The 24,299-nt window shown below is 39.0% G+C and overlaps 1 protein-coding gene across 1 annotated transcript in view; it reads right to left on the bottom strand.

The window, feature by feature from the left end:
• Window positions 1-17,630: 17,630 nt before the first annotated feature.
• Window positions 17,631-24,299, bottom strand: part of plpp4 (phospholipid phosphatase 4) — a 52,029-nt gene continuing 45,360 nt past the window's right edge. The window contains exon 7 of the mRNA XM_028007830.1: window positions 17,631-22,431. Within this exon, the coding sequence (XP_027863631.1) occupies window positions 22,223-22,431 (209 nt within the window). The 3' untranslated portion in view covers window positions 17,631-22,222. The remainder of the gene's footprint in view (window positions 22,432-24,299) is intronic.

Here is a 24,299-nt window from a genome sequence, read left to right as displayed (position 1 = left end):
AGAGTTGTATTTCCTGTCAGCTGAGCGGTTGTTTTACAGCTGCATGGTTCCATATCAGCCATCGTCAGATCAAAAGTGCATCCTGTGGCTGTGGGAGAAGCAGCTCTGACCTTTCAGCAGATCAGTGGCTGTATGAGCTCATGAAACTTCAATCTTCCCATCCCACAGCTGAGTGAAAGTTTGCTGTTAAACATTACTACTTGTTCAAAACACATAGTAGCTGCAGCTTCAGTCATGTAGAAACTCTAATGTGCTGCCAGAGCATGTTTCTGTTTTGCATCTCTGCTGTTCGCTCACTAATGGCCTCTCAGCTTTTATTCCTGATGAAGGCACTGCTTTTCCACTGAGGGGACGGGGGAAAGTGTGGACTCTGTGTGGCCACATCAATTTTCATCATGTGTAATTTGGATGTGCATCAATGAGAGCTGAATGGTGGAAATGTCAAAAAATAGCATTTAGTTTTGCAGCTGCTGTGGGTTTAAAATCTCTGCTATTTTGGGTGTCATGGGAGATGCAGAGGAAGATGAAACGGCAAGGTCGGCATTTGCATTTTTGTTCATGCATTTCATTAAATGCATGTAAATTTTTGTGGTTGAGGGGAAAAGTTTTCTTATAAGGAAAAGGCAGAATTACAAAAACATCTGAGGGTCAATGTATTAAGCAACTGAAACATTCTCATCAAAATCATCCAATTATCTGGAAACAACAACAGGCTTCACATTGCAGCTGTTAGAGCCCATTTATTGTCCCTAAAGCATTTTGGATAAATTGGACTCAAGGGTTACAGTCAGTAAAAATATCCCATCCTTTGTTATGCATGCACACTCCATTTAACAAACAACACCACATGATTTGGACGAGTATGCAGTCTTTGTGCATTAAATGTGTATAATTGTTGGAAAATATCAGTTTCTTCAAGAAGGTAAAAACAGCTCCTTCTGCAGCCGAGAAAGACAGAAAAGCATGAACATGGATTGCATGAGATAATATTCATGGCAAGTTGAAGATGGACTCCCTGGATATGGTACGATTTGGGGCGCCACCAGCTGCAACTAAATGATTACCGACTGCATCTTCTTCCTGAGCTCAAGAGGATGGAGGAGGGAAGAACAGACGGAGGTTTATTTAACATTACAGCAGCCAGGTAATCCATCTGGAAATGGAATAAGAAGATTAGCAACATTCCTGATGAGTATGAACTCCCAAGAAATGTTGCAGAGGAGTGTTTGCTGAGTTAAGGTTCAGCCTGGCCTGAACAGGTTCAGGGAGAGCGGCACTCATAATCCTGAACGTTTCATGTCTCTGTATGCTATGTAGATACGTTTAAAAAACACATCAATAAAAAAAACCTCTGGCCCAAAAACATCAAATATCAGCCAACAGGTTTCTCAGGAGGCTGTGTGAGTGAGACATTGCAAGCAGACATGCTGCTAAAGAAAGTAGACGTGTGTGTGTATGGGTGTGTGTTTGTGGTGATTAGCACAGAAGAGAAAAACTTTCTAGATGACATGGAAGCAAGCATTAAAGATTCATGGATGGGAAATCATCTGTAAATCACTGTTATGATTCATGCATATTTAACAAAGTCTCAGAAGCAATAAAAAAATCCAGCGCCTGAGGAACAGATCCGGCGTCTCCTCAGCTTTATATGCTAATGAACACACAGGTGATCTCTGCTGCCAGCAGCTCATTGACCAGCCCTGCAGGCGCCATCTTTCACGCGACGCTCACAAAGACCCTCACATGAATGAGAAGGATGCTGCCCTACATGACAATACAGGGATGAATAAACCTGTCACATCCTGTGAACGCTGCAGCCAACAAAACCCTCTCCATTAAACAGGAGGAAACCAGGAGAGAGTTAGGAGAGTTTGGTGTGTGAGGAGGATTGCACGTCGTTTGATGCATGTCAAATTACATATTTTACACTTTGGAAGCGTTAAAACCAATTTATGGATTTTAGCCAAATGCATTTTCTATTCATGCCAGTAGGGGAGACACTCTACTATCCATCTCCAGCAGGCCGAGTGCACCCTGCCAGAGACACATAAATAATAAATTCCTTACTGTCATGGTTGGTGAAGAAACATGGGAGAGCCAAAACGCAGCAGCAGAGGAGGATGGTGAAAGTTTAGGCTCAAAAAACTAAGTACGGATTAACAGGCTGGGCATGAACAAGAACATGGACCAACATAGAACTAACAATAAACCAGAAAGAAACAAAGACCAGACAGGAACTTAAACAGTCTAAGGAAAAGGTGAGAAGGATCAGTAATGAGGGAATCAGGTGGAAAACATCAGGCTGAGCAAGTGTACTGAACCCAAACAGACCTGACAGTGATCAAAAGTATATACATGAAAACATAATCAGAATAAAATTAAATATGGCAAACAGCTAACCGAATAAACAACCTGAGTAGAACTAAAGAGACAAAAAAAACTAAAACCTGACTGGGATCGAATGATGAGGCTGGAGAAGAGACAGAAAGACCAGATTAAAGGAAACGAGTAAAAAAAAAAAAAGACTTAAACTAGAGCAGAACCAAAGACAAAAAACTATACAAACATAAAAAGGCAAAATAATAAGACTAGACCATAGACTAAGAAACCAGGCAAAGACGACATGGTGGGATCAGGATACTGGAGCTCCAGGAAGGAGTCCAGAGTGGACCTGAGTGGACCTGAGTGGACCTGAGTGGACCTGAGTGGACCTGAGTGGACCTAAGTAGACCTAAGTGGTCCAGAGTGGTCCTGAGTGGACCTAAGTGGACCAGAATGGACCTGAGTGGACCTGAGTGGACCTAAGTGGTCCAGAGTGGACCTGAGTGGACCTAAGTGGACCTGAGTGGTCCTGAGTGGACCTGAGTGGACCTAAGTGGACCCGAGTGGTCCAGAGTGGACCTGAGTGGACCTGAGTGGACCCGAGTGGTCCAGAGTGGACCTGAGTGGACCTGAGTGGACCTGCGTTCCTCGTCTGGTAGAAGCCAGGTTGGTGTGGGAGTCTTTTCCCGGCCAGCTGCAGCTGCAGCCCCTCTCCTCGGTTTGGCGCCCCCTGGGCTTTGGCGGCGCGGCTCTGCCAGTGCCCACCAGCACCAAGCATCACACACACTGTGTCCCAGATTCACACATCATTTCCACTTCAGAGAGCCGGCCAGCCGCGTGTGGGTCTGAGTCTGGATGTGTGCATAACATTACCAAACTTAAGGCAATTAGAGATTTTGCAAATTGGATTTTTGCATGAAAAAGGGTTTGATGCAGATCCAGAGAGTCTCCAGAGTTACAGGTTACAGGAAAAATAAATATAGATCAGGAATATTTTTCATTCCAGTTTCACACAGTAGAATTTGTGTATTATATTTGTTATTAACTGGACTGCACTCAAAATCTGGTCTCCACTTCATACCTTGCACATATACAGAGCTAAGTAACTTCCATTTTACTGTCAGTCCTGCACTTTATATTTTATATTCATATTTTATACTGTATTTTATTTTATTCTGGAGTAACTTCACAACATTGGAACCTCAAAACATTGTCCTGAGCCGTATGCAACAAAATTTCGTTCTGTATACACCCTGTGCATGCAAAATGACAATAAAGTCAGTCTAAGTCTAATTACTCTGTACTCTTTTGTTATACAGTTATTTCTGGAGAACCTGGTGCATATTGAGTTTTTCCATTGGGATTTTAAATGATGATGATGATGATGATTTATGTATCTAAACAAATAGAGAAACATCATTTGCATGTTTAACTGGAATAAAAACAGTCATAGCTGATCAAACAGAGCGATCACGGTATAAAAGAAATGTTTCCTGTGTGTTAAAAGAAATGCTAGTATTTGTGGATATTTTTTTATTATTTTTTCAAAGTCTTGGAGAAGAACCAAGCAGCTATTAATATTTAATGCTATTATGGGTGAATAGGTATGGGTTTCCAGAGACTCTAACGGCTGAAATGTGCATCCTGGAGGAGGGCAAACGTCCAGGAGCCCCGGGGCAGAGGACCTGCTGGGCTGGAACAAAGTGCTTTTCTTCTGAGGGCAGATACTTTCTGCCTGGGGCGAGATGAGGCTTTGTAGTGGACTCATCAAAATAAAGCTCAAATCATGAGGACTCTTCTTTTTGATCTCATTCAAGTCATGCTTCAGCGGAGGAGTCGTTTTAAAACAGTTTCTGCAAAGATTGAAAGAATTTCCAGCTATCCTTTCGATCAAAACACGTTTCCGAAACCAAACAGCTCAGCAGAAATAGTGACAGCAACTATAGAGTAACGGGGAAAACATCTCTGAACACTTGGTGGAAGGAAGCACTTGTCTCCCTCTGACACGCTGCTCTGTTGGTTTTCTGGAGCGGCCCAGAGACGGAGCTGTCACAGTCTGGACAGGTGGACAGTCCATCACCGGCCAACACGGAGACAGACGAGACAAAAACTGTCCAGCCTCATTCTCACTGCTGCACTCACAACATCTACAAACACACATTTTTACTGTGTTCTGAACAACACACCACCAAATCATCTGAATTATAATTCAGTGTCAATTCTGCACTCATCCCTTCTTCAGTGAAACATACTTATTTCTGAGGATCATCTCTCTGCTGGAGGTTAGAGGCTTCAGACAGTTAATTCAGACGTGTGAAAACATAAAAACATTCCTAAGAAACTGCCTTCATTACCATCATTTCTGAACTATAAGCAGCTCCTTTTTCATACACTTTAAACACTGCGATGCGGCTAATATGTGGCTTTTTACCGATTTCGAAAGGCTGGACAGCTGCATGATGAAGAGTGAATTTAAAAAATGACATTGAGAAACCAAAGAGACTCTGAAGGAGTGTGAGTTCAGTTCAATTCTGTTCAAGTCTAACACTGAAGAAAATGACTTTAGTGGTTTTAATGCGCAGGATGAAAATGAAGATGGATGACTTTTCCTGCTAGGATACCGTATGTTTTACTTAAGCTGCTGTGTAACAGGCCCCTTTTGACGATACATATTTGTGAATGTTGTAAACATATTTTTCTGAAAGTTAAAAAAAACCTTTCAGTGTAGATATGTCATGTTATAACATGGATACTTGTGACTTACAGTAAAACACATCATCAGTGACGTGCGGTCAGGGGAGGCAGGTGAGGCAGTGCCTCACCAGCCATCATGGAAAGAAAGAAAATATATAATCATAAAGTAATTTAAATTGTTATATTCATCCGGTGGTTTGTACTAAAAAATATTTATTTTTCATGTAGCTTCACCAATTTCGATTTTTATTTGTTCAAAATCGCTGAATTTTCTTATTTTCCCATTGAAATGCTTGGAAGCGATGCCGGTGAGGCAGCAGCGAGCTCTGCCTCACCTTGGATTGCGCAACCCCTGGCTCTGCGCTGGCTGCTAAGCGGAGAGAGCATGTTGCTGTACGGCGTCAATAAAATGGTTTAAACAAATTTAATATGTGAACTTATTTCCAATAATTTAGCTTATGTATATAATGTACAGTGCTTTTTGTCACCAACTGTGTTTGTGTAACGTGTTTCGTGTAATGAGCGATTATAAACGGCAGAGAACAGGTTCGAGGTGAGGCAGGCAGTTCTCTTGCCTCATGGCAGGGGGCGCTCAAGATCCCAGACGTTCGTCTTGTTCACTCCTCAACTGCCGAGTAAGTGACAGCGAGCTAGGCTAAACGATTCGGGAAGCAAGTCAAGTGCAGCGATAGATTATAATAGAGATAGTGATTTTTTTTCCTCTCGCTTATCCCGACTTTCGACATGGATGACTACATTACAGCACTAAAAAAGTTTTCTCAAGTGGACTTTCAATCGAAGCAGGAGATAATAACCAAAGGAAGACCAACGCCGGAGCTGAAAGGTTTGTATGTGTAAGGATGCAGAAGTGAAACATAACCTGTAAACTGCTGTCAATCTATGCATCTATTTGCAAATCTGATTCTGATGACGTCAGTGCCTCACCAGCTATGAACCTCACCGCACGTCACTGCACATCATATATACATATTTTTTTATTTTCAGAGTTAGTGGGTGTGAATTATATGCAGGTGTTGCTGCTGGTCTAAATGTGCTCAGAAAGAAACAAACCGGCTGGACGAGGACTCCAGTTTATCTCTCCACCTTCTGCAGGATGGTGATGCAGTTTGAGGATATCTGCAAAGCCGCTGTTGAAGAACTGCAGCAAAACTCGGCAATTTAGGGTCACCAAGTCTCCATGGCGACCATTCTTTCTGAGGCTCTTGAAACATATTTACTAGAGAAAACAAAGACTTTGGAGGGCACTATGTGTTTAAAACTAATGGAATTGTCACAAATTCTGATCCATCACAGTTTTTTACTAAATGCCACAAATTATGTTCCAGTGTTTCTCTCTGCACAGAGGGGACGTTTCCCTGATAGCTTTTCAAATAAAAAGAAACAACTGTTTGTGAATTTATTTAAAATCAGATGTTCATGTTTTTGACCAAATCTAATCAAATTAAAAAATACACAAAATAAAGGAAAGTTACAGGGTATAGTTAGTCAAGAAAGGTGATAAAAAAACATATCGTTTGTAGCTTTTTGCTCATTAAAGTGAAAAGATGTTGGTGGTGTTTTCAACTACTTACTGTGTGATAAAAAAAATCTAACTGTGATAACAAACCTTAATCTCAGATTTGTAATTCATGCATGTGAAAGAAATTCATGCAGTCTGTGGCTGCACAGTTCCTTTAGAGACAGAAGAAATTTCACCTGGAGGTGAATGATTCGAGAGCTTCTCTGTGGATTCTGTTAAACTCAAAGGTGAAGATTGTTTCTCATCCATAACCTGCAGGATTTACATCAGGTGATTCAGTGCCAGCTCAGCTTTCTGCCCTGTAGGAACGCATTAAAAAACAACCTATAAATAAACAAGGGAAAAACATTTCAGCAGATCTGAATTTACAAACCTGCAGCGCCGGACAACAGAATTCAGGAACAACCACAAACCTTGTTGTGCTTTACTGGGATTTTATGTAATTGTCCAACACAAAGTGGAGCTGAGTCGAGAAGTAGAAGGAAAATCTTCTTTTTTTTGATGAGCATAAATGTTCAGTTTTTACTGATAAATTCAGTGCATTTCCTCAGTTAGTCAGTGTGGAGCTGTGAGCTGCAGAGATTCATCCTGAACTGCTGGCAGCTGTAAATGCAGCAAAACATGGCTCTACAAAGTATGGACTCAATACAAATGCAGGCCACACTTTTCAGATTTGTATGAGTAAATGATTTTGAAAACTATGTATCACTTTACTGACAATAATCCACCACTTTGTGTTTCTTTAACTAACACTTTATGTTTAAAATCCAGTTAAAATACACAAATGTATATTGAGGTATAAATTTGTAGGTGTGTTTAACAAACGCCTGACATGCAACGTTTTACCGGGAACCATTTATTTAAACAAATAAAGGATGCATTTCTTGAACTGTGCTTAAAAGTTTGTTTTTTTTGTTGTTGTTGTTTTTACAAATTGTCAAAATATATGATTAGAAATATTTATAAAATGTTAAACATATAATATTTTAACAATTTATCCTCATTGTTATCATCTCACAGATCAAGTCTGGCATGAAGTTAATCCACATTTATATTCATCCCCATCATTTCTCAGATTGTTCCAATCCTCCTATGACAGGTGGTGAAGGAAGTGTTTATAGCTGTCAGATATCATAATGTTGACTCATCACACATATGTAAAATGGTTTAAAAAATAAATGATAAAAGGAACAAAGGAAAAAAAATCTATCAGTAAAATCATTTAATACCAGGTGACATAAGAAGTTAAGGCTGTGACGTAATTTGACTCTGATATCTGTTACTGCTGAATGTTTTGACGGCACCAGAAGAACCAAAGGAAAGTGAAATAAAGCTGACAGACACATGCAGGTACAGTGAGCCATTCTGAGTCCTGAATAACTAATGAAAGAGCTTTTAGGAGTCAGAACCTGCTACTCCTTTAGTTACTGTTTATGGTTTCTTGTTCTGCTTTTTAATTTCTCTGCATGTTACCTGCAGCTGTACTGAAAACCAAACAAATATGCATGAGTGAAACATCTATCTAAACAAATGCATATAGTGAAGAACGCCTACTTGGTATTCCAGCTATATTCCTAGACTCTACATTTCTTGACAGGTAATCTCATGGTTTTTAATAGTGCTGCAGACATCCAGATGGAGCTGAATACATTTGGAGGCTAAGCCCCTTACATAGTTCCAGCATCACGTTTCAGGAAATGTAAAACTCTGAATTAAGTTACACATCATGTTGTTTTTTGTTCCTGAGGAATAAATGGTCTCATTTAGACTTCTAATAATTTTAAATGTCTAGTATCAGAAGAAACCATTAATCAACTGATGTTTGTCCTATTAACACTCATTGTATGACTCTTATAATCAGTTTTGATTCATTTTAAGTCGTGAGTCTCACTGAACACTTAGGAAGTTGTTCATCAAGAACTTTGGCACAGTTTGTAAATATCATTCTGATTAGTAAATTAGTAATTTGTCAAAATGTGATTGTTTCTATAAAATATTGTAAATAGGATGGCATCAAAGTGATAATAAATACTGAAGCTAAAATGAAAGACAATAGATCTTTAATTTTAGTTTGTTTCTAAAACTTTTAACTTGTAGTTCATCTGCAGAGATAATATTAGAGTTTATATTTTATCTTCTCTTTAATATGATTTTTTGAGAGTTACATTATTGATATTTTTATTATTATGAGCAGAGGAGTAAACTCTGTACAACCTGTGGACTAGAAGTAAGATATTCTCATGATGCAGTTGTTAGAACGAATGGAAGAGCTGTAACTATGGCAATTCTGGTCAGAAGTGGAGCAAAAATAACACTCAATAATCTCAATGTTGTAAGTAATTTAATGCATTAATTACAGATTTTTCATTAACTAATGTGGTGAATCACAGTCAGTGCAAATGTCTGACACAGGTTTTAAATCCCAGCGTAGAGTGCCAGTTTGTTAGATATCTAAGCCACTGTTCTCAGACAGTCCTCCTCTTGCTTACCTGATAATCATATAAATTTTGTGAACTCAAATTCAAGCTGTGCTTTTCAATCCTTTCTTTCTTATTTGGTGGTGATTGTGTTCTGCACTGAGCCCAAATTCAATGTTTCTGATAAAATCTGGTTATTTTTGGACAGCATCCAGCTGTTTCCTGTTTTCCTGCTTCTAACTCCATTTCTTGATTTTCCTCTTGGAAAATAGCTATTGTGAGCCATGAGGTCCAACACAGTGGAGAAGAAGAAATTGAAAAACAGACATATGTCATTTATGAAAATTGTTTTTTTCTTCGGTATCATTTGTTGCTTTGGACTTTTGAGTGTTGAAAAAAAACGAGGCATTTTCATGAAGCTGTAATCAGTTGAAGCAGTGCCTTCATGAGGTGAAGCTCGCAGCATTGATTCTGATCCTTCTCATTCTTTGCCTGCTGCCTGCGGGTCACACGTCTTCACAATCCAACATCAGACAGATTCAGACAGGTTTGACTCGTCCACCATGCAGATGTCCTAACACTTCCTCTATTATCACTTCTCAAATAACTAGTGATGTAAGTGTAGTGTGGATGTGCTGATTGGTTGTGTTTCATATGTGATCAGATTGTTGTCAGTAAGCCAAATTGTACCTGGAGTCCTTAAAGTTTTACTCCACCTTATTTTACTTTTATGAGACTCAGAAAGTTCCCAACATCAAAAATTCAGCTGACAGAGGAGAGTAAATGTCCCTCTCTGTGTGTCACTAAGCTGCTGTAGCAGCCATGAAGCACAAGCAGAGAGGAAAATATAACAAGATCCTCCAGGGTGAGCTTAAGCCTGTTGATACAGCAGGAAGTGCCATCTTTTCAGCTGATTCTGACAATCAAATTCCTGGACCTCAGCATTACTGTTTACAGCAACCCTTTAGCTAATTCTGCTTAGAAAAGATGTTTCAGCTCACATAGTTTAGCCCACACTGATATACTGGAGGCTGGTCTCAGTGTCGTCGCCTGTCGTTAGTCAGTAGAGTCTCTGGTTGTGATTGGACGGTTCGATAACAACAGACACCTGAGGCTCATCATTAGAAACTTTGGGTCTGATGGTTGTTCCTGCCTCCTGTCTCCCTGCAGACACTCTCCTCACTGACACTGACTGCTGTACTACTTCCCTCTGTTCTCACTCACACGATTCCCAGTTCTGATTCAAAGATAGACTTTAAAATATATCTTAGTTTATAAATCACTGAATGACTTAAAACCAGATAAAAGAGACAAATGAACCATTAACGACCTGCTGTTGTATCAGCCTCTCACACCTCAGTCTGATCTGCTCTGCATCTGCAGAACCAAACACAGACAAACAGCATTAAGTTTTCATGCTCCACTAATCTTAAACAAACTTCTAGAAAACTACAAAACTGCTGAATTTGTTTAAATCTAGACTAAAATCTTATTTATTTAGAGTTGCATTTGAGTAATAACAACTGGAACATCCTTGATTTGATCTGTTTTCATTTTTTTTATTACTGTGTTATACCACTGTAATGTAATATTGGTTTATGTTTCTGTCATGCAAAAGCTTTTTTAATCACCTTGTTGCTGAAATGTGCCATACAAATAAACCTGCCTTGCCTTGAACACTGAACATGCTTGTGCCTCACCGGTTCTTTTGTTGTTTCTGAACATCCTCACCATTTTTTCTATATAGTTTCAGCAGAACAATGAACCCAAAACAGACTAACACCTGGCTTCAGGATGGGAAAAGCTGGCTAACGCTAAGCTGAAAAAAAACATGGTTTCCCTTCAACCTGCTAGAATGAATTCTAGCATTTAAGTATTAGTAGGGGTGTGTGTACAAATTTAGGGAAAAATGCATAAAAAACTGGATTTGTGCTCCTAGTTCTTAAAATAATAATAAAAAAATGCTGATTAATAATATTTGAGGATTGCTGGTGAGAGTTAAGGATAATTAGATATTTTTGTATTTGGCTGTTTAGATAAGAAGTTGTATTGTTGCTGAAGTTTAACATTAGGGAGTATGTGTGCTCCAGTTCTTAACTCAGCTCCCATCTGTCACCACCACAGACTTTATTTTTACAACCTTGAGGGGATGAATAGATATTTATGGGACAGCAGGTTGAGTTGGGGGATGATTTTCTCTTGAATCACAAAAGTAGTTCTTGGGATAAGATTAAAACGAGAAAAGCACTGGCAGCATCTGTCAAAGCTCCTGCTCGGATTCTTTTGGAGTTGTAAGATTTTGCTTTAACCTTTTTTTATAACATAATATTTCCATCAGATTCAGCTAAATTTTTCTCTGGTGTAGCAGATAGCAGTAATATATTTATTTCAGAAACATGTTTGCTGCTGATAATTGTAAACATGCTTGCAGAACCTTGCATGATACAGATCCCAAACTCTGATTAGCTGCTGAATCAGTGTTGCTGCATTGACAGATCTTTTCCTCGTGGAGATGAATATGGGGTAAAAACATGTAGGAGTTCTGTCAACAGTAAAATCCATGGAGAAAAAAGATGACAGATAGAAATGATGTTACAGCCACCAGAACTTAAAACAATATTTTAAAAGAAGCTTGTTTTTAATTGGCAGAAACCAGGAAAAGAGGGAAACACAGTTTACAATCAGAAATTGTGAGTAGAAATGTTAGTAGCTGTAAGTCACAGAAGCTAACATTTTTCAGAAGTAAAGTTTGTTCACTTTGATCAGCCTTGGTGAAATACTGACATCTAAGATGGTTTCATTTTCTCAGATGTACAATTATATGTAAAAAAGGACTAAATGTAAAACAGATTTGACACTGTGTGATGCTTTTGTCAGATGAGTTGCAAATGTGTGCAGAATTTCCACCATACTGCAAATGAACTGTAAACATCATGAGGCTTTCATTAAGAAAACTTATGATATGAGAACATGTTTAAGATTCCAGCGATAATGTAAACGTTGTGAAATGATACAAAGTCCAAACTTACTTCCCTCAAGTGTTTGGAGTAAATGTCAGTGTGTTTCATTGCTTGATGTTTTATTATAATATACCCTGGTATAACAATGGCAGATCTGGAAATATTATCTATAAAGATTATAATGTGATATGAATTTGTTTTGCAGGACTTATAAAAAGACACTCCAGCTCACTTAGATTCTTCTTTACTAATACACTTTCTTCCTTTATGTGCTCACAGCAAAACAGATAAAGAAAATAGTAAAAACATGAGTATATTTTTAAGAGTTGTCTTTAAACCTCAATGCTGCAAAATGTATCTAAATGGTCAAACCTGCAGCAATTGGGCATTTAAAATCTGTCACAAAAATAATAAAGCAGTGTATGAATCACATCTTTCAGCTACACCCTCCTGTGAGTGTAAAACAGTGGACCACTTTGACTGTAGTGGGCATGTCTTTAGAGATACCGGAGTATTTCTACTTCACTGCTCCAAATGTGTTTCACGCTGCAAGGTGTAATATGAGTTGATGCATTGAACTAATACAAGGCTCTGGGAAGCCAATCAGATCACTTTTTCAACTTACTTGCGCTGATATTTTGAAATAAATTGCATTCTCCGATCAATACTTGGCCACACAAGGTGGTCAAAAGAGCCTGGTGACGGCTGTGCTGGTTGTTATTCAACACCAGCATCTCATGCTAAACATTTCAAATGCTTCAAACAGCAGCTTCGACATATGAGACGTTCTTTCATTGTTAATAAATATGATTAATTTTACACACTTCTGAATAAAAAGTGGTTTTGTGTTATCATCTTGATTACAATAAAGTCACAATGTTTAGCCACAAAGTTGGTAAAAAATTACTTTCCAAACTCTGTTGAACAAATCATGATGATTAATAAAGTCTGCCCCATTTTAAGAGAAAAAGTGAGTGAATTTTTTCTGTGTCCTATTTCTGTTTAATAATAATCAATATCATAATTTGGCAAGCATGAATACAGTCAGTGTAGTTAATAAAGGAAGTATGCCCATCCCTCAGTGCGCCAACAGTTTCCTACCAGTTTCAATGGGATTCTAACTAGCTGTTGCGCTCTGATAAAATCTTATTTTGTGTATTAATGAGGCAGACGTGACAGAAACCATTGTTTCCTGCAAAGTAGCACAGCGCCCTGAGGAATTCATAGGAGCATAAAAGGTACATCTACTGCTTTCTGCTTATTGCTATTGATCTATTATAAATGTCAGTTTCCACCTCAGTGGAGAATTATGCAGACCTACAAACACGTGTTCAGTCTATCAGAAATGTTGTTTAGCATAGTGGAGCGAAACCTTTAATGAAATGAGACTGAGCTACAGATCAGCGCACACAAACACGCCACTGATGGAGGGTAACAGACAGAAAAGTGTTTTCATGTGTTTGTAATGACTTCATACACCTTAATGCCATCTGAAAACTTTAACCTGTAAAGTTCACTCCAGTAAAACATCCAACAGCGAAATGGCTGCCATCATCTATTTCAACTCAACTTTACTCTAAACATGACCAAAGTATAAAAGTAAATGTACTCAAAAGCATTTCAAAAAATAGCCTAACATGTAATTCATTTATTCATTTAAATTATTCAGTTTAAAAAGTGAAACTCTCGTATATTCATTATGCACAGACTGACATATTTCTAGCATTTATTTTTCCAAACTTCAGTGATCATGGCTCACAGCTAAAGAGAAACTCAAAATGCTGATTGACACCAGAGTTCTGGACACTGTTTGCCGCAGGTTTCATTAATGCTGCTGTATGATATTTTAAAAACAGACACGGTTAAAAACTCAGTTAAATTAGATTTTAGTAACTTTATAATGGACACAGAGAAACTTGGATTTTGTGTTGCTCCACTTTTCCTCTCTCTTCTGCTTTGATGTACAAATAAAATGCTAAATTTACTTTAATCTGAAAAATAAGATTTTGGATTAACAAAGAAAACCCCAGTCCTTTTGTCCTCCAGATTGGACACTTTTCATTTTGTCTTTGGGTTTGGAGGGATTTAAAACAAGGAAAACAACTTTTGTAGCAAATGTCCTTGAGTTGCCTGTGTGTGACCCAGCCAAAGTTCTCAACAGATTTAATCTATTTTATTAGTGAACCTCTTTTATCACAGATTTTCCTTATATTCAACCTTACATTAATATGATTGGCACTTTTAGGGATGATCTTTTGCTTTATCGGTGATTGCTTTTTTGACAACAATCCACAGATTACTTTTCCTCATGACTGTGCAGGTGATATAAGTTTTTTATTAAAAATCTGTTTTGTTTGTCTGTAAATTATCATCAAGTAGTCTGAGATCTGTTAGGTCTGGTTGCCATTGGATTTTTATTTTTTACATAATGGGTCAGTTCAAAAATAATTCACTCTCCTACGGAAAACACTCAAAAGGTCCCAAGGCAGAAATTCCTTTAGATTTTAAAATCTTAGCCAAACACAGACGTTAAAATGGCTAATTATACCAATGCTGTTCCTAGAACGTAGTTATGTGATTGGCAAATCAGAGAATCATCTCTGCACCTGAGGGGAATTATATGAGGTCAGTAAGAAAAGGAAAAGCTTTTCCAGACCTCCATGAAAGACGGCCTGAAAGAAGCTGTCTTTCTCTACAACATTCACCCAGGTGGAATCATTTCTCCCAGGATGACTGATGTCGGTGCCGGGCCCCAACTGGGCCTAACATAAACACAGGCAATTGAATCTCCATTTTGAAAATCCCTTTGAAAACACTGTAATTGAACCTCCTGCTCTGTGAGGTAAAATGTATGACAGTGTTAAATGATATTAAATGCCAGCTGACAGTTGATGTATTGGATAAAGGGCCCTGATAGCAGAGCTCATACAGAGGTGAGCTCTGTTCCTGACAGGAAAACAATACCAGGCTTTGAGGGATGAGACGTTGATTAAACACTCGCCCCAGTCAGCAACTGAGGGGAAACGCTTCTCTTCTCTTCTGACGACAACAAATATGTAATTGCTTTTAATGGTAATGTGCTCCTGTGGAGGTGAACAAAAGCTGCATCACCTCAGTGACATATTCTGCTGGGTTCTTTAGCACAGGTTATAATTCATGTCTGAACCTCCATGTTCAATTGTCTTTGGATGATTTTCCTCCTGTTCTGTTGTCTGAATCCTTAATGTACCTTGACACTGTTTTCCCTGCAGAGTGCAGCACTCTGGAGGAAAACTCCCAGAAATCACCGTGGTCTTCACATGAAGATAAAAACTATTAAAGTTGAGCAACTTTAGTCTTGGACATGTGATGACGCAATGAAAATCTATGTATTTTTTTCTAGAGGTTGTATGGAGGGTGTTTTTGGCAGGGTATGTTTCTCCCACTTGTCAAAGAAGTGAGACCTGCAGCATGTTAGGCTGATTGGACGGCCTGTAACATCACTGACTACTGCTGTTGGAACATCCAGCCATTAGTCTTTGTAGGGTCATGTGGAACTGGTGTCTATCTTCAGTAGTCACTGAGAGGAAAGGTAGGGTTCATCCTGAGCAGGTCGCCAGTTCATCACAGAACAGATAACACCACACACACACACACACACACACACACACACACACACACACACACACACACACACACACACACACACACACACACACACATGTTTGCTTGGCTATCTTTGTGGGGACTTTCCATTGACTTCCTTTCATTTCTACAGCCTAAACCTTATCCTTACCCTAACCCTATCCATTACATACCTAACTAACTCTAACCCTAACCAAAACTCAATTCACACCTTAGACCTGAATCTCACCCCTGACCCAAAAACAGCATTTCCCCTTGTGGGGACCAGGCTTTGGTCCCCACAAGGACCAGTGGGTCCCCACAACGTAGTAGGTCTCAGTAAAATGGTCCCCATAAGGTATTAAAAACAAACAGCCCCCCCCTCCCCCCCCCACACACACACACACCTACATACACACCTACATACACATACATACAAAGATTAAAGAGACAAATGAACCAAACAGTCTTTGAACTGTGAGAGGACCAGGTAGTTGAGGGGAAAAATGCCCGGATTCAAACCTAGAACCTTCTGGCTCCATGGCAACAGTGCTACCACATGATTATAAAATCAAATGAAATCTAATTTATCATGCTTTGTTAATAATTAGTCTTGATTATTCACATTTAGCTGTAAGTTTCTAATAATATTTTCTATTCAAATTGATTTTTACCAACTAAATCATCAAGTAAACATTTATATCTTAACACAAACACTTTGTTTTTCACTGAGGTGACTTTAGAATAAAATTGAATTACAAATAATTTATTTCTCTTTCTGCTCATAGGCATCCTGCTGCTGCTTGGGAAGAATATCAAGGTTATATTTAAATGGTTTCTCAACATTTACATTTTTTTACAATGTTTGACCTTAACTTGAAAATACATGTTTGACTTACAGTATGTCTGTGGTGGAGAAGAATACGTCCTTTTTTCTCTAAGTGACCATTCATTAAAACACTTCACCATTTCACACCGAGAAAAGACGACATCATACAGATTGATGGACTGAACTAATAAAGGGTGAAAATAAGTTAGATCCACTTCTGTAAATGTTGCTGGAGTTTTTTACTGTATTATCCTTTAATCTTTCATGAAGATAGTCATTTGTAATGATCAGAAGTTGGTTGTGGAATCAGAGGAACTGCTGGACATCGTACTTCCTGCCAGCCTCAGACCAAACTCTGAGGCCAAGCAGAAGAGCTGAGACTCAGGTGAACGTTTTAGCCAAAAGCTGCATTTCAAAAATGAAACAACATTTGGCCAAACTGGAGGAACTTTTTCCTGTCCTGTCATTAAGCTGATTTCTGGCACTCTAACTCCTCTTTTTAATTTTTCCAAGCATTGCCTAAATTCCTGTGCCAGTATTTGGAAATGAAACAAATGTGTGTAAACCAGGAGTTTACCCTTTCAGAGACAAAGACCGTTTGATGAAGTTTAATGTTTATTAGCTAAAGAAAATCTAAATATTAATTGCTTTCTGCATTTATTCATATTCTCTGAAATAGCAATCCCCAAATTCCTGAGCAGTACATCAACCTATAAGAGGACAGTTGTTGGAGGAAGCTGCTGTTATGATCTTTGGGTGTTTGTGTTTGATCTTATTGTTCATTTATGTTTATTAGGTCTTGTCACATTCGGTTCTATTTTATTGTCATTGTTGCTAGTAGGGTGATTAGTTCATTCCTTTATCTTCATTTCCTAATCATATTCTCATGTTCTATACCTTGTGTATTGAGATTCAGTTCCTTCAGCTCTGCGCTGGTCCGACCCACTGTGGTTCGTCCTCTCAGTCTCAGTTCAGCTCGTTGTTTTGATCAGTCTCTTTCCCTCAGTGTCCTACTCCCCACAGCTGTACCACATCTCCTCCAGGTGATTCCTTTGTCCTTCTCTATCATCATCCTGTAGAAAATCCCCCTGGTTTTCACTGTTCATTGCTGGATTCCTCCATCATTCCCTAACCTGTGATTCCCCTCTGGGTTTTCCTTTCATTTCATTATTGAAGAAACTCTTTCTGCTCTTGGGTTCCTTTGCAGAACCCCAACAGCTCTGAACTCCATCAGTCATAATAAAAACAAATCTGTGCATTATGGATAAAGTTCACACATCTGCAGTCCTTTATTGTACGTAAAGTATACAAACAGCAAAACACAGTTCTCAAGGCCTGACATGCTTACTCATAGAAAAATCTTTTCTCACAAATGAAACCGGCATGCCATAAACCATTTTAAACACTTCTTCACACATATAATCATCATAAAGTACTTTTAAATGATTCTTTAATATGTTTTAGATACTTTTATCCTTTCATTGTATAGGCAATGCAACTGACAGAGAAATCACAGCATACACTGCTAAAAACACTGGTAGCATATAATGTAAAATAAAGATTCTTTTGTTCGTTCTTAGTAGAAAATGACTGATCTTACATGTCAAAATGACACATCCAACATCTCAAACAAGTGACACACACTGCTACAAAAGTATCTATAGCACCAAATTAAAGCTGAACATAGAATCGATCATAAATAATAGAATCAAATCATTTGAAGTGAAACAAACAGATTGAATCCCTTTTTTTTCAGCGATAAATACTGCATCACCTAAACCCCAAACTACCTGACAAAGTCCACATTTTAGACTGATGCGTCTGTTCCAGCGTTTTAGGTGGAGATTTTCCTCTGAAGGAACAGATCTTCAGATCTTCAGGCTGAAAGTTGAAGTTGGTAAAAGTGCCATTGGAGTTACATGAGTTCTCTCAGAGCCGAGCACCATTCACAATCTGCTCTTCTTTCTGCGTTAGGTTTCATTTTGTAAATTGCATCACAGTGGAAACCCTTTCTGCACACACAGAGTTGCAGTTAAATGCTGCCAGTGGATTGCATACGTGATAGAGGCTTAATAGTAGAAACCTTAATGTAGCAAAAGGTTCATAAAATCATTTAAATAGGCACGCTTGTTTTGATTCACACTCCACCATCAATCTGTCCCAAATTACAGTTAAAGGGCAAAAATTATCATATTCTCACACCCCAAGCCCATAAATATTGAAAGCATGAGACGTGAATAAATCATAATCATTTCTTTTCAAATTAGATAAGTCATTTTAAAAGCACCCACAGACAACAAATCACACAGGAAGTAAAGACGATCATGAGTGATGACATGTCATGTAGAGCTTCAGTCTCTTCTGGGCTTGTAGATAAAACTGGGACTGTTTTAATAAACAGCCTAAAAGCAGCAGCTCATTGCAGCGAGACATCAAAAGATGGAGTGAGGGTCCAAACCTTCCCCGGACCCGGTTGTGCATTTTTCACATGTATCCATAAAAAGTCTCTGATGACCTTGAGTTGGTCCAAAACTCAGCAGCAAGACTCATATTTAGAAGCAGCAGAAGCTCCAGCATCACTCCTTGGTGTGTGTGCCTCCTAGCATCACTCCTTGGTGTGTGTGCCTCTTAGCATCACTCCGTGGTGTGTGTGCCTCCTAGCATCACTCCTTGGTGTGTGTGCCTCCTAGCATCACTCCTTGGTGTGTGTGCCTCCTGTCATACACTCCTACCCGATCCCTCAGATGCTCAAACCAAACTCTGCAGACACAAAACTCACCAAGAGCTCAGCTGCCTCATTGTTGTAACTCCATTCTGGAGAAAATGTCCGTATTTTCTACATAAACTTGAAAGCCTTAATTTATTTTAAAGACATTTTCCTTCAAGCTTCCTTTATTGTAAGATTTTTTTTACATTGTATTGTACTAACTTTGCTTTCTGTCTTTTGTTCAGGTGATATTTCGGTTTTGTGTGTGTGATGTTTTCCACAATTGGGTAAACTTTGTAAGAATCTATTATCATTTTGTACACATGTAGTTACCAGCTTAAAACCTGTAAAAAGGGTATGAGAACTGATGATTCAAGCTTTTACAACCAAGGAAAAACAAAAGTGTTTGATTACATGTCTGTATATAGACAGCAGGTTTCATGTGATGAGGTAGAAATGGAGAAAAGAACGCTAGCAGCTTGGGGACAAACTTTGACTCAGTTATTCATAGTTTTTATCTCTTATTAAGACAAATGCATTGGAAAGATTTTTTCCAGCAAGTTAATCTAAAGAATTTGAACTGCCAGATTAATTTGCATTTATATATTTCATCTTTGATAACACAAATGGATTATTTTTTAGATTTGAGCAGTTCAGGAAAACCCCGGTTGCCGTGGCAGCAGCCTTCAGGTCATCTGCACATCCTGGCTTATTTCATGATGCTCCTCAGGTTTGCTGTGGGGAAGATTTGCGGTAGCATCACTGTAGATCACAGTGATGCTACCGTAATGCAGCTACTAAAACTTTTGGCAGTGTTGACAGGAGCTAAATCCTTCTTAGAAATAAAACTAGCTTCTCCATAAAGCTTGCCAGCAGATGGGAACATGACACTCTAAAATATCAATGTAAACCACAGACAGACTTTGGGCATCATAAAGCTCAGAGGACCAACACTAATAGTTGAGTTGGGACTTCAAATTATCACCGCCAGAGGAAACTTCACGCCGGACTCTTTCTACAAACTCGAAGACTTTGCTTTGGAGTGTTTTTCCAGGAGTTTTCTGACATTGTCTCTTGTTGAAAAATGATTTAACAAGTACTGGCTGGTAATGCCATGTCTTGGATAAGTCTCTGTAAGGTTTGAAGCTCCCTAGCTTTTCTAATGCTTTTACCACATTTTTTCCTACCACCTAACTTTCCATTAATAAAGTTACATAGATAAAACACTCTTCACAGCTTACTCTTAGTGTCAGTACGTCTCTGCTTTTCAAATCAGTATTCTTCACTATGGTTACCACAGCAACAACATAACCATGAAATGACTCTTCTGTATCAAAATTTGTATTATTTGGTCAAAATTAATAGAAATTCAACTTTCAAAAATATTCCTCTTCGTGATTAATCTATATGACAAAAAAAATTTTCTACCAACTTCCATAAACAATTAAACTTTTTCAGAAAATTTCTACAGATTGAGATACATCTACATGGAATAAATAATAACACAGATGCTGTCTGTAATATGCAAATAGAAGTTTTTTCAGATGTAGTTTGATATGACTAATAACATTTTATCTTATATCTGCAGTATTATGCCAAACTTTGATAAGACTTCTTTAGTTTTCATTGACAAATAAACATAAACTGGTGCAATGATGGCTGAAAAAACAATTATGCAAAGATGAATATATTTGTTGTGGTTTTCTGAGACGTGTTCTGGGTCCAAGCTGGGTTAGAGGTGAACTAAGACTGCACCTTCCCGTCAATGTCACCGCAATGTCAAAAAACAGCCAGTAACCAAGGCAACAAAGTGATCCATCATCTCTAACAGCCCGCAAGAGGCGACAAATTGGTTTGTAGATGATATGGAAAAGTTGGGGAGGGGGCAATAATCTTGTTAGATGCCTTCTCCGCTGATAAAGCCTGCGTCCCGAGGAGGGAAAGAAAGCTTTAAATCTTCGGTGTCATCTTCCTTCAGCAAGCTTTCTGGATGTTAACAAATAATGGAGCTATAATGGATGAATAATATGTCAAAATCACCCGGCTTGTGCTTAAGGCTGGATCATCTATGTGTGTGTATGCGTAGGGGGGAGGGGGGGCAGTGAGCTAAAAGCTATTTGCCAAGCTCTGGGAGTTAGCGAGCTGCCTCGCCCGCTCCTAATATCCTCATAAGCAGCCGAGGCTGACCTCACTTAATGAGGATTAATGCAGGATCAGATTGGAGTTTGTGCCTATCGAGACGCACTTCTGCGTGCCCACTCCCACCTGCTCGTAATTGATTGCACTCATTGAGGGTCCATGTCCCTGTGCAACCTCTGTGAACATGTGCTAAATGCTGCTTGTATGAAAAAGAAGATTTGGTTTAGAGAGAGAGAAAGAGAGAGTGACGGAGAGGGACAGGGAGAGGGAAGATGGGTAATAAAAAGAGCGAGGATGTGCAGGTCATGTGAGCCCAGGAGAGCGGGAAGTAATGGAATATTGAACTTTATTTTGACAGGTACCACTGCCTCTGCGGAGATGTATCAGATCTATGTTTATCATTATGTTGCTATGGGCAACCAAAAATGATAAAAATCAGAGCAGGTTAGTTGAAAGTTCTTGCGTTTTAAGACAAAAACTCTGTTTTCCTGGTACTGCCATGTCATTTCTCAGTTTGTGGTAATGATGTCATTTTATGGTTTAGTTGCTGTGAATTCAGACTACCTCACTGATTGTTTACATCAAACCCTTCAACACCAAAATAATCAATCTAGTGCAGCATAAAACATTAAAACCCCGCCTCTCATTAGGCAAAGGTTTTCTGCAGAAAGTGGAAATATTTGACTCATCGCTCACAGCCATAAACACGACGTTTCCCCAGGTTTGCAGCATGTTGTTTTCCTTGCTTTCTCAGAGGAGTTGTTCCACATCTCGACTTTCCTCTCTTACATCTAAATATAAACTTTAACGGCTGCTGCGCAAAATCAAGATAAAAAAAAAAAAGTAGATGTCACCAAGACAAATTATCAATGTTTGGAAATGGTAGAAGTGGGTTTTTTTGTCCAGTGGAATGTATATTAGAGCCAGTCATTCAGTCATTGTCTAGGAATGGGGAGATGGGTTTGGCGGCTTGGTGGGCGTTGAGGAGGCTGTCTCAGTGGGGGCCACTAGTCATACTGGCCCCTCGGTCAAGCCCTCCATGGGCAGGGTGGTGGCGTTGTCGACGGGCTGCGGGTCATCCTGGGCCGGCGGAGGCCCCCTGCTGGCAGCAGCTAGGCTGGCGTAAGGCAGGTGGCAGTCCATGTGCAGGAAGGGAGGGTAGTGCTGGCGGTAGCTGATGTAAGCAAACAGCAACCCGATCACTCCTCCCACAAAGGCATCTGCAAAGTCACACAAACAGGTTTTAATGACACGGTTCTCAAACTGTGGTGCAGGTACCTCTGGTAGTGCCTTTAGAAAACTGGTATTATGTGGGAGGTGATTACAAACATTAGTTGTGCTGAACACCAACAGACTCTAAAAATAGAATCCAGATCTGGGAATTAAATGAACCAATCTTAACTGTGTTTGGGTTTGAAAACCTGAGGGATTTCTTAATGGCCATGCTCTCTTTTCAGGCTAACAAGTGTTGGAATTACAAGCTAATAACAATGTTCAATGACTAGCCACATTATTAGGTAGATCTGTCCAATAGCTTGTTTACACAAAGAGCAAATCAGCCAGTTAACATGGCAGCAAAACAATCCAATTAGACAACCTGATGCAGTAAAAAAAGACTGGCTAAAATTTAACTGAGCATGGCTGCAGTGCCAGAAAACAAAACCTGATCTACAGGAAGTCATCTCACTGGCTTACAGAAAAGGTCTAAAAAAAGTAAGAATGTCCAGATTGCAAAAGGTGTCTGGACCTTTGATGAAATCAGAAGTCTGAGGAGAATGGGCTGATTGATTTAAATTTAGAAAAAATCCAACACCTGCTATTATAATGGTTTTTTTTTTTTTTTACAAATAGAATACCGTTCCTAAATACCCAACACCTGAAACTATAAAGCAGCTGTGCTACAGCAGCAGAAGACCACACTAGGAGCCTGTCAGCAAACTGAGGCTAAAATAACAGAAGGGTATCAGGTTTGGGCAGAACCAAAATGGAAAACTGTTACCTGGTTTAATGACTTATGATTTCAGCAGTGAGATTCAGAAGAAAGGGTCAGGATTTGAAGTAAATAAGATGAAAGCTGCCTTGTGTCAACAGTTCAGACTGTTGCAGCTGAAATGATGTGAGAATATTGTTTTGGCAACCTTTTAGGCCCCAACTGTGAAATTTTCAAAGAGAGGGCTTTTAACCATCTCTGGCCACTTAGCACCCATGTTCTGATGACTACTTCCAGCAGAATAATTCACTACATTACAAAACTTCAGTCAGCTCACAAAGGCTTCATGACCATCACAGAGGATTCACTGTACTCTGCTTCTTACACCTTGTTGAGTATATGCCACAAAGAATTAAATTCAATTGTGAAAGGGCTCCAATCACGTTACAGCAAGGTGTGCCTTATGCAATGACTAGGGAATCTATTTATTCGCACTCACACGGAAATAAATACTGGTGAAGCAAGTATTTATCGCTTTTCTTCACAGTGTCCACTAAAGGAAATAATTTCTCTTTAATAATCTCCTATTGTTGTATATTTATTAGGGTTATAACAGGGGTGTAACATTAAAAATTTGTCTTCTGCCATTTTGAATTATTTTACCACCAGAAACACTAATGAAAACATCCACAGAAAGGGAGAACAAATGTCTCAACATGGACCTGAACATCAGACTGCAGTGAAGCCGTATAAAAGAAGGGACAGAGCAGACTGTACTGCTTCAATACCCTTCAGTCTTTCAGTGTTTGCTGTAACATGCTGCATGTCTTGCATAAGTCTGTTCTGGAGAGTTAAATTTCAGCGTTAGAGCCGGTGACCTGAAAACCTTTGGAGATGATTCAGTAAAGGAGGACAACCACGAACATCGTCTTCATCAGACTGTTATACTACCAAGTTTCTTCAGTCAGAGGCAACAGGAGCTGCATCTCCTGCATGTATTCAAAACTTTGTCAAATTTTCCACTAATGTCAGAAAAACACAATTTTGCAATTAAAATCACACGTGTATCAGTTTGTTCACACAATAACATGCTGTACCGTCGTCCTACAACTTCCTGTCATCTTCTTCTTTGTGGTTTTTATACCATCTGGTTGTTGA

This window comes from Xiphophorus couchianus, chromosome 22 (genome assembly GCF_001444195.1).
Source record: "Xiphophorus couchianus chromosome 22, X_couchianus-1.0, whole genome shotgun sequence".
Lineage (NCBI taxonomy): Eukaryota > Metazoa > Chordata > Actinopteri > Cyprinodontiformes > Poeciliidae > Xiphophorus > Xiphophorus couchianus.
The sequence above is the reverse complement of the archived record's forward strand: the minus strand, read 5'-3'. Positions and strand labels throughout refer to the sequence as shown.